Here is an 11,432-nt window from a genome sequence, read left to right as displayed (position 1 = left end):
CCACTCATAGTATGTAGAACACACCTATCCATTACCACAATATTAGCCTATCCCAGTTCCTGTAGTCCAGTCAAACGGCAGCCTCTGAGGCTAAAAAATGAAGCCAATGTGGAAGTGCTAAGAACTGCAGTTCCTTGAATGGCCACTTGAGGTTGGCTGCAGAAGTGGGTCAATGCCCATAGACCCATGTGTTAACCTTACAGGAAATAATAACATGCTTACAGCCTGGTACAAAATATTTTTGGTCTTTACAGGTAATTTACCCTTTCTGTAGTAAGGAGTAAATTTTTACATAATTTATCTGTTTAAATTTGAATAAGGCTTTAAGTTATTAGGGCAGAGCTGCTTGAGACTGTCTGTTGTGATATTACGTTCGAGCCAGTTTGCTCGACACAGTGTCGAGCTTTTGAAGCGCAACTGTTTCAATCCCTGCTTCGGCACGCCCACAAGCACGTGACTACCAAGAGCGAGGCCTTGTTACAGGCAGTCTTGAGGCTTTTTCAGGTCTTCCACTTAGATGAAGTTCTGACACACAGCCAGCAGATGTCACTCTTCTGACTGTATGAAATGCTTCAAAGCAGTGTGTCATTCTTGAAGCAGTTGTTTCAATGTGGTTCACTGCTTCATGAATCAATTTCACCATCACTAGCTGTGACGCTACAGTCTATAGGTCAGATCCACCACTTGCTTCAATCAATCAATCAATCAATTTTATTTATAAAGCCCAATATCACAAATCATAATTTGCCTCACAGGGCTTTACAGCATACATCCCTCTGTCCTTTGGACCCTCACAGCGGATAAGGAAAAACGCCCCCAAAAAAACCCTTCTCAACAGCTCCACCCTCTTGTCCAAATATGACCACTTCTGAAGGCAATTTGTGCTTCTCAAGGCTTCAAAAGTCCACAAATCAATCAGCATTGTCACAATTGCTGTTATTTATACAGTCTATGGGTCTTGTCCAACAGAAAGCGACAGTGCGACAAAAAGGAGCAGTCAATAGCAAGATGACATGGTGGTTAAACTGTAGGCTGTTGCCACTTTTTATTTGCACTATTGCATATACACATCACATCGCTGTCTATTATGTCTATATCAAGCAGTAGGCCTTGATAAAGAATTATGGAGAGAAGCAGTTCTCAATTCAAAGGCTTAAAAGAGCACCTGTTTTTACAGATGAAAAAAGTAACTGAGAAAAACATTATTTTTTCAGCTTTTCATAAATCATAAACACAGGAGAGAAAACAATGAAGATTTTTTTTTTATCACTTGCCCCTAGGGACTTCTGTACTCTATCTTTAAGTCAGCCAAAAGAAGCAAAGATGTACTGTAGTTGGAAAGAGAGATAGTTTACTGATATACTACAACCCTGTTTCCAATTAGCTCAGTATTTCAATGGAAAAAACATTGCCTGTGTAACTAGTACATTTGATGGCAATCTGTTCAAAAGGTGTTGCGACAACTGGTCCAAAGTGATGGACTAGTTAACAGATGACATTTCCATCCCATGAGCCACCAAAATACATTAATCATCATCATGATTTTTTTTAAAATAACAAAATATAATTTCAAAGATAATATTTAAAATGATCTTATTGTAAATTTCCAAAAACATAATTAATATCAACAAAACAAAACAAAACAAAAAAGAAAGAATTACATATTAAGGCCTTTGTGTTATGAATCCTTTATCAAAGCCATTGTATGTGAAGGGTTCAAGAACGGGGCTGCAGGTCTCTTCAGTAAGGCAGGCCATCCTATTGTTGTCACAGCTGGCCTCACTGCCTGGGTCAATGTACACTGCATCAGCAGAGTGGATGGATGGGTCCTCGTCAAAGTAGTTGTGGGGCCGCAGCAGGACCCCTCCCCCATTGCCCACGGTTACTGTGTTGGGAATGTCTTCAGTGTGGGGGATGTGGAGGAAGCCAGTGGTCACCCAGGCAACCAGGTCCTGGGGAAACAAAGAAATAAGTAGTAAAGAGCATTTTTTGGATTTTCCATTCAACGTGGAGGCACAAAAGAAAACAATGTCTTTTCTACCAATTCAAGGTAACATGCTGTGAGTAATTAATACACAAATGGTCATTTTGCAGATGAAGTGTTCTTTTAAAGTCCAGGTAAGGAAGAGTCAAAGAGTTGAAAAGATGTGAAAAGACTGGGAACTGTCTAAAACTGGATTACGGAGTTAGACAGGGAAACTTTTTGTTCACCACCTCTGTGCCCTGGATTTTCTGGGCAGGCCTAAAAGCCTGTTCGATGATGCATTGGGGCCATCCTTAACATAACTGCTCCCCTTCTATATAAATAATACGTTATTACCTTAGAGTGCAAAGCATCAGTGTGTGCATTTGCCCACTGTGACTGAGCGGCGAGTTCACTACATCCCACAAGTTCTCTGAGCTCTTTCAGTATAATAAATACATGAATACACATCTCTGTTAAATGCCACAATCATATAAACACAAGTCATTAATGTACCTTTCAGTCTTTCTGGCCAAGTCTGCTACCTGGCCCTCCAGCAGTTACGGCTTATTGCTGTGGCTGTGTGCTTTGTGCTAAACCTCAGACTGTATATAAAGATGTACGACGTGTCTCCACCAACCTCCACTATACAGAAATTAAGCTAAAATATTGCAGATACGACTGCTGCCATCTTGCTCTGGTCACGTCATTCGGAGCCATAGTCTGCGCAGCGGTATCAAGTTTCCTGCCCATACACCCATCCAACAGTGCCACTGAATCTGAGCCCACCGATTGGCTCACACAGCTGTCAGCAGTTTTGGGAATGTTACTTTAAAAAAGTAATTAGGTATAATTACTTGTTACTTTCCCCAAAAAGTAGTGAGTTAGTAACTGAGTTACTGCACTATAAAAGTAACTAATTACCTGGAAAAGTAACTATAGTGTTACCTTTTTATAAAATGCTCAAATATGTTAAATTGCTTGGACAACCCCCTTAATGGAAGAAAGAATAAAAGAATGAATGAAAGAAGTTGCATATAACGAGCCATTTTACTTTCACTGTAACAGTGCTGGTATGCTGAACAAGATCTGAATGATGAGTACATACTTCACACAGAATCTAAAAGTCGAATCTTAATCCTTAATCCTCTTTCTTCAAATCTTTATTGTATTCTTTCCATATTTTTGCCCACTTGTTAGCAAAATAGTTAAAGAACCTGCATTAATCGCGCGATTTTAATGTGAAAAGTCTCAGTGACTGACCGTCACCTGTGTGTATGCGGAGAAGGAGAAGGGCGGAGGGAGCGGAGCTGTGGAAACATCTTGCAGTCCGACATACTATCATGCGTTTAAATATCTTATTAGACGGATATATATGGGGTGCCGTTTGTAAAGTGGCTCACACTGAAAATAACATCAACATTTTGCCACATTTGGCTTCAAACAATGTTTAAAAAAGTGTTAGTCTAAACGGTGATATAGTGACGTGAAAAATGTTAGATATTCATATATATATATATATATATATATATATATATATATATATATATATATATCTTTCAGGCAGCAAGCCCCAGCGAGGTCTCTGCGTTGTGTTAGGTGAAGTATACCGGGGCGGCAGGGGAGACAGGGAAACAGGACTCAAACTGGTGGTTGAGGCGGAGCAAACTTCCCTCATTTATTGGCCTTACGAGACACAAAACAAACTGTCCTCAGTTTCCAAGGCACATATTAACACTTGAATTAAACTAAATATCAAATACAGAATAAAATAAACTTCAGCTGCCTCTGATACAGTTACTGATTAGCCAGCTACAACACAACTAGTTCCACACAGTTAGTGCATCAGTATAAACACATTTCAACATAAAAATTACAGGAATTGTCCCATCTTTAACATAACCACTCTTGGGACTGGCGTGTTCAATAAAATTATAACAGACAGTTATGTTAATGACTTAAATAAAGTGGTTTCATTAGTACAGTGTTTGGAAACCCTCCTTACCTTACGAGAGACAAAACAAACTGTGAACTACGGTGGCTGCGGAGGGTCAAAAAGACTCAAAACTACAGTGGGCCAAAAAGGACAGAAATATTAATACCGCCCTCTGCTGGTGAACATAAACTCACTCCCTTACATATATATATATGTAGCTAAACTCTGCTGGTTTTCTACCCGGAAGTATTTAGTATTTGTAAACAACAAGGTGATTCCCTCCGCAGGGACACTAACAACTCAAAGTATACGTCAAATAAAATTTCTCCAAACATGTTTTTTGTTATTTTAGGTATTTAATGTCACGCTAATGTATGTTCAAGTGTTCATTTCCCCCGATAAGTTGGTTTTAATTCATTATTTGATTTTATAAACACAGTCTGACCATCTCAAACTTTTATTTTGGTACTTCCGGTGACCGGCAGTGTGAATTTGCATATTAGCTAAATATTTAGTTTCACCCAGAACATTTAGATGTAACATTTAACATTTAACATTTAGATTTAGCATTTAGATTTAACATTTAGATTTAATTTTAGATTTAACATTTAGATTTAGATTTAGATTAATTTAGATTTAGATTTAGCATTTAGATTTAACATTTAGATTTAGATTTAGATTTAGATTTGGATTTAATATTTAGATTTAACATTTAACATTTAGGTGCCACATTTAATATTTAGATTTAACTATTTAATATATTTCTAAGTTAACAAATATTGCTGTAAATGTGGTAAAAGGTGACGTTAAAAAATTCACAACACTTTTTTAAACATTGTTTGAAGCTAAATGTGGCAAAATGTTGACGTTATTTTCAGTGTGAGCCACTTTACAAACGGCACCCCATAGATACAGAGAAAGGCGACGTTTAGAGAGCAAGCCCAGATAAGCAACTCCACTTTAGAAACAAGACCAAAAAAACCCAACCCGCAACTACCAATATTTGTACAAAAAAACAAGCCCAAAGTCGCGGCTAATAAACAAACCTGACAACCCTGCTTGTGTGCTCATGAATGCCCGCCCTACTCTGTCTCTGATTGGTTTATGATGAAATTTTACTCTCCCTAAGCCAATCATCATCACTTATGTGGTTGTCTCTCCCTCCCTTCCCCCTCACCTGCCCTCACCAAAGAAAAAAAACTTTAGAGCTCCGCTGAGAAGGAGCTTGCTTGGGTGAAAGCCACTTCAGTGAACTCAAGTAAAGCCAAGTAATGGCGCATTTTATTGTGAGTAACGGTAACGGCGTTATAACGGGGGAGACAGTAACTTTTTTGATTACTCGTTACTGAAAAAAGTAGCGCCGTTAGTAATGCCGTTTATTTATTATGCCGTTATTCACATCACTGGCTGTCAGTCATGTTGTAAAATCCCTGTTTTATAGCATTAAATAACTAATTAAAACCACAAACACTTGAATATACAGCAGTGTGATCAAAATTACCTTAAATGACAGAAACCATCTTTGAGAAAAAAATTATTTGATGTGTATTTTGAGATTTTAGTTTGGCTCATCTGCTAACATGAAAAGGGAGCGCTTTATGACCTCTACTGCAGTCAGCCAAAAGGGGGCGATCGAGATGTTTCGGCTTAATTTTTAGGAGCTGTCATCTTGGCCATCTTAATATACAATCTATGGTGCTAATGTTAGCTGCTGTTAGCGGCTGAACAAGAGGCTGTAGCCACTCAGCAGCTCTTGGTCCCCAACACATTCTCACTCCGACCTCGTCACATATCAGTGTTTGATCATGGACTTTCCACATCAAGATACAACATGCAAGGTACCCTGGGTGCATCAGTTGTTGATGTTCTGGGAAGCCGTGTCAAATTACATACAAAGTCTGTTTTGAAAATACACTTCTGTTTTCACAGGTAATGTACTATTTGCATACAGTATCTTTCAAAATAAAAACACTATGTAGATACAACAGCACAAATTGATGTTATTTTTCCTTCAACAACAAATGCACATGGTTACATTTTGACAACACAAAAATGTGGCTGGGTTTAGGCAACAAAAGCACGTGGTTGGGTTTAGAAAAACAAAACAGGATTTGGCTTTCATACAGGAAATGAACACTGGCCTCCTAGGTGAAAGTCAGTGTTGTTGGACCCATCCACCACTCCTCCTGCCCATCTTACCCGGCTTCCGCTGACTTAACTTTTGTTGCTGTCCCACCGTGTCTCCCCCTGACGCCGTCGGGCGCCGTTAAACAAAAATGGCAATTGGCGACATATCATGCCGATGTGAAAAAAAGGCTTTTTTGTTGGTGACTGATGCTGGAAGTCACTGACTAAGCACCGGATTTCAGCAACTTTGGAGCGAGACCGGGGTTGTAGTCCTTTGTTGGGGTGTATGTGCTGTGCAACCACAGATTATGTGCTACTGGTTTAGCTGCTAATGAAAGTCTGTCACCTTAGAGTGGCGGTGTTCTTTGGCTCAGAGAGTGTGTGCTGTGCTACTATAACTACAGACTGTGTGCTACTGGCTTAGCTGCTAACAAGAGTCTGTCATTTCGCAGACACTCAATCTCAAGGAGGTATTGTGTGCTTTGGGCTGCTGATTTAGCTGATAACATGAGTCTCTCGCTGTGCAGCGGCACGTTCTTTGGTTTGGGGTTTGTGTAGCCTATGTTGCTGTACTACTTTTAGCTCCAAATGAGTGTCCGTAGTTTCGCAGCGGCTCGAGCTTCATTTCAGCTCTTTCAGCAGAAATGTCTCCAGCATGTCAGAGAATACTGCTCATTTTTGTTACGGTTTTGAAACATAATTTTATATACTTGCTTATTTTGTAATTATTCGAATTTGGCTGGGTGGTTAATAACATATTTTTGTGTAGTGTGACAAACTCATTGCACATTTTTATTTTTTTGACCTGCTGCTACTAGGAGTTGGATTTTTAACTGCTGCTCTGGCAAGGAGTAACTTCAATGGCACTTTCCAATGGATATTTTGGCATTATTAATCTCCATAATTTGTGGAATATGTACAGAATTAAACCACATAAAAAAAGTTTGCAATATTTTGTTTTTTTTGTTTTTCTTTTTTGATTTAATTTTTATCCTCTGACAAAGTTTTCTAAATGAAACACACACCCACCTGGTTTTCAATGCTTTCGTTGTCTTCAATGTACTTGCTAAAGTCAACAGCTGGACTCCACATGTCATGCTGATTGTACAGACTGCCGACACACTGCTCCAAGTCCTTCTGCCTAGTGATGGCGACCTTATACCTGAGGAAGTAAAGTTAGGTGAGATTCCAGGGAGAGGAAATAACAACATGTTGATAAGGAGACACTTTTTAGACCAGTGGTTGTCAAACTTTTTGCGTCCAAGGCACACCAAGGGGCCAGCCAAAATCTCAAGGCACACTCGTATTTATATCTGTGCACAATGGCTTCTAAAACGAGTGTTATCACTCTTGTCACGACATATGACAATAAAATCAAGAAAAACTAAGACAGGTGGCTTTCATGATACTGTCTACTCACAGATTTTTTCTCTTTTCTTTTGGTGGTAGGTTGTCTTCGCTTGTGATTTGCTGTACAATAAAGTGATCCATTGTCCCACTCATGGCTTTCTCCTATTAAATGTTATCTTCCCTCACACTGGCTGCCAATCAGGGCTTTGATGTGTCACACACTGATAATTCCCATGCATAACTGACAACAAATAGGTTTTCTGTGAGGGTTTTTTAAATTAAAATTACATTTTTTAGCCAGATTTTGCCTCTTTATTGGGAAATGGGTGCACACAACATACTGATACAGACGATTAAAAATTTATTCAACTTTAACTTTTTGTATAGGCCCAGTTGAATATTGCAGTAATAATGAGTGGTTATCACAAAATTCCATGGCATATCTGGATTGGCATCACGGCACACCAGTGTGCTGCAGCACACCATTTGACGACCACTGATTTAGACACAGAAGCCATAGTACAGAGTGGAGTGCTTAAAGTGATGAATGACTTCCACTTCAGAGATATTCTTAAGCTTCTAAATCCTCAGGTCTTTGTTCCCCTAACAGGGAGCCTGGCTTCTCACCTGGCCCAGGACATGGCCCTCTCCTCTGGCTGGCTCTCTGGGAGGTGGTCCCCAGTGAAGCTGAACACCTGCAGCCTGTAGGAGCGCTGGTGACCCCAGCGGTTTGTCTTGCTGCTGGCTATATGGAGATAGCGAGGTGTCTTGGTGTCATGATGCAGAGCTGCTTGCTGCGGAGAGACGCATGGTAGATAATGTGGCTGGAGGTGACAAGTGACTTTTTTTCAGATTTTTTTTCCAACATTTTCTCCCAGATTTGAGTGCACCACAGTCCTTGTCACTTGTAACCCTACTGTTGGAAAGTGCAGACAAACATGTCCTGCCTCTGTGACATGGTGTCTCCATTTGGTTCTTTTTACCTGCGAGTGATGAAATTTAACTGGAAGGTATAACTTTTGGACAGTTCACTTCTATCTTCCCTCCCACTGTGTAGGTAGCTTGCATCTAGGCTTCACATCTCCAATTTGTTCAGTGATTCATCATTTGGTTGACCAAACAGAGATTTGTACGAAGGACAAAGAATTGGGATATCATCTCCCTGTAGGCAGCTAGCTACTTAGATACATCAAGCTGCTAGTTGCCAAAGCTCTATCTTCAATAAAAGCTTAAATATTTTTTACCATACACCTGTCTTTGTGGTGAATATTCTCTTTCCTCTGTCACCAGACCAAAATGTATTACATTATCATACATTAAGACATGTTGCTTTTATTTTTAAGAATTTATATAATATAATAATATAATATATATTTATANATATATATATATGTATGTATATATATATATATATAGAAGTTAGACTTAAGCTGGTTGACTATACTTCTTTGAGCTAACTGTCACTGTTTCAATGTTAAATACCAAAGTAACACTGCACCTGCTCTGTTTGAAGCTGTTTCTCCACCACCTTAGGGATCATGGCATGGCGTTCAGGCATCCAGGGCAGCGAAACATTCACAAACTCCATGTCTTTGGTCTGGAATACATTCTTCACTCCTGGAAAAGTGACATATTCAGTTGACTCCCTGTTATTTTTACTTTACTGTCTGCAATTATGTTTAGTTATAACTTTTGTTTAATCATAGTTTTAAAAAATATGATTCTGACATGTTCAAAGACCTAAAGATACCAACTAAACTCACCTAAAACATCAACATCCACCTTGAAGCTGATGAAATGGGTGTGGACATTTCCAGTGACATTTTCTGCCACTTGGTGACCAAATGGAAAACTGTTATTCAATGTGAAGGAAGAGGCGATGTAGCCAGTGGCGTGCACTTTGGCCTCCACTGACCCACTCTGGTAGAAAATGAAATCCCACATGTAGTCATAATTTCCTATTGCCGTGATCGTCCTAAACACTAAAGCGCTGTTTGCTAGTCCTCCGTAACTGTTGAAGACAATCTCTGAGAAGTGCCTCCGTAGAGGTTGACCCATGTCATGCTCAAAGACACAAATTGAGTTTTTGAGTTGGCGTGGAACACCAGTGTCCAGGAAATGGAAAGTGTCTATGTAGGTGGCTGAATAAGGGCAGTCGACCCCCCTGACCAACTCATAAGCACACCGACCAATGCCCATGCTGCCATCAAGGAACTTGGTGAGCATGAGATTTGGGGTGACGGATCCGTAGACTGACATGGCCTCTTGAACACTTAGCTCATAGATAATCCTTCCCCCTCTAAAACGAACATCAAAAACTCTCATGCCTGTAAGTGGGTTCAGACCAAAGGCAAAGCTCCAGTCAAGGTATACGATGTGATTGTTTTTCACACTGAATCTCTTGCCGTGGACATAAAACTGCTGGGGTCCAACACCTGTGGGTTTCTTTTTGGGTTTGAGTGAGGCGTAATTCGGCACAGGTTTGTAGATGACTTTACTCACAGTTCCTGCCTCGTATTGATGCTTCAGTTCCATTATGCTGTCAAAGTACTGACCATTATAAAGCACTTTAATTACGTGCCAGGACAAAAAATTTGTGCTTTGGTGGTTGATGAGTATTTCAAAGCCCACATGATGGATAAAAAAGCCTTCCTCATTTCGACAGAATGAAAGCCAGGTCTCTCTGTCCCCTGACTTGACTCCTTCAGGCATGCTGTACTGGAAAGTGGATCCATCTATACCAAAACTTTCATCCAGCAGCTTACTTAATGGTTTAAGTACAATTCGCAGAAACATTGTTATACCAATGTGTTCGCCAAAATGTAGTGGACGTGCAGTCAAAGGGATCTCTTTTTTATATCTCTCAAAGGTGACATCATGGTGGTAGGATGGGTTGGGAAGAGGGCCCACCACATATTCCTTGATGTTGTTCATAGTGCCATGAAAAACCACTGCTGTCGCCTCTCTTGCTGGTTTTGGCCCATTGGCATCCAGATAATGCAAAACATCGCGCTTTTTTGGCAGGGAGAGATCAATCATATACAGATAATCAACTGAAGGAGGTAAAGCTGGTTCAATTGAGATGTTCATCCCTGGGATCTTGGACATGTAGTCACGCACCTGTAGATACTCTTCCACTGAGAGGTCAGCAAAGACGTTGCTGCGCTCATCATGAATTGCAGGTTGGACTGGGTTCACCTGTTGAGCAGGGCACTTTTGAGTGCGTTGGGTGTTGAGCCATATCAGGACACAGTTACCTATCAATGAGGCAACAACGACAACAACCAGAAGGCATTTGAGGACATTGCAAATAGTTTGAGAGACCATTTCTCTGCAGCCGTTAAACAGTTATAGTTCAGGAGAGGAAATAGTAGCTATTTATGAAGGTTCTATGAAGGGGCGAGGCCACTGACTTCAAAGACTGCTTTTACAACCTGAGAGGTGTTTCTTTTGATAAGAGCAATGGCAATAGAGTATCCATGTAAGCTGCTCTGATGAATATTGGGTAAATTGAAAAGAGACAATGATCCATACAAATGGTTGCAAGAACCTTGGATTCAGGCAAGTAATTGTGTATGACAAGTTGTTGTTTAGCCAGGATTCGGCAAAGTTTTTGACATTTTATATGTAGTGCCATTTTTAATTTTTTTTGTTAATTAATGTGTCATATCAATATAATGTCAATCCCTTGCTCCTCAAAATGCTCCATAAAAACTGCTATGTCCTCACCTTTTGTGGTTTAATGCATTGGTTTTAAGTAGCAGAGCTCCTATCTTACAGTTATTACATTCACATCATTTACAGCCACGCTCATCAAGTGCAGTGCTGAAGTTGCAAACTTTCCATTTGTGTTTGTGTGTGTGTGTGTGTGTGTGTGTGTGTATGTGTGTGTGTGTGTGTCCATCCCTTTGTATCAATCAGTGTCCCCTCTCTTAATTCAGAGGTTTTTGCAGTTCCAAGAATGCAGCACGGAATTCTTCAAGAGTTCTTTTATTTTCTAGCCAGCAGTTTGTGTAGTTTGAGTCAAGGGTGGATAATTGATCAGTCCATCCGATC

At 40.0% G+C, this 11,432-nt stretch overlaps 1 protein-coding gene across 2 annotated transcripts; it reads right to left on the bottom strand.

Annotated features, from left to right (window-relative positions):
* Positions 1-1,014: 1,014 nt before the first annotated feature.
* Positions 1,015-10,703, bottom strand: LOC126404985 (membrane primary amine oxidase-like). 2 transcript variants are annotated; one of them, XM_050068466.1, is made up of 5 exons: positions 9,140-10,703; positions 8,875-8,993; positions 8,004-8,170; positions 7,056-7,188; positions 1,015-1,952 (listed from the first exon to the last, which is right to left on the bottom strand). In XM_050068466.1, exons 1-5 carry the CDS (start codon positions 10,701-10,703, stop codon positions 1,665-1,667), a joined length of 2,271 nt encoding a protein of 756 aa, XP_049924423.1. In that variant the 3' UTR covers positions 1,015-1,664. The 2 variants fall into 2 exon arrangements, 1 of the variants encoding a protein (XP_049924423.1); XR_007571540.1 differs by lacking the exons at positions 7,056-7,188; positions 8,004-8,170; positions 8,875-8,993; positions 9,140-10,703 and adding an exon at positions 3,969-4,034 and having other exon boundaries at positions 1,812-1,952.
* Between the last annotated feature and the right edge of the window lie 729 nt (positions 10,704-11,432).

The sequence above is a fragment of the Epinephelus moara genome, chromosome 18 (assembly GCF_006386435.1).
Source record: "Epinephelus moara isolate mb chromosome 18, YSFRI_EMoa_1.0, whole genome shotgun sequence".
NCBI classification, from domain to species: Eukaryota; Metazoa; Chordata; class Actinopteri; order Perciformes; family Serranidae; genus Epinephelus; species Epinephelus moara.
Note: the sequence above shows the minus strand (reverse complement) of the source record. Positions and strands in the feature narration are given on the sequence as shown.

Bases quoted from the DNA above. Each gene is read 5' to 3' on its own strand.
- LOC126404985 (XM_050068466.1), bottom strand. From the start codon at position 10,703: ATGGTCTCTCAAACTATTTGCAATGTCCTCAAATGCCTTCTGGTTGTT. The intron at 8,171-8,874 runs GTGCAGTGTTAC...GTCTCTCCGCAG, and splicing joins AACAGCTTCAAACAGAGCAG to CAAGCAGCTCTGCATCATGA. The intron at 7,189-8,003 runs GTGAGAAGCCAG...TTACTTCCTCAG, and splicing joins AGGGCCATGTCCTGGGCCAG to GTATAAGGTCGCCATCACTA.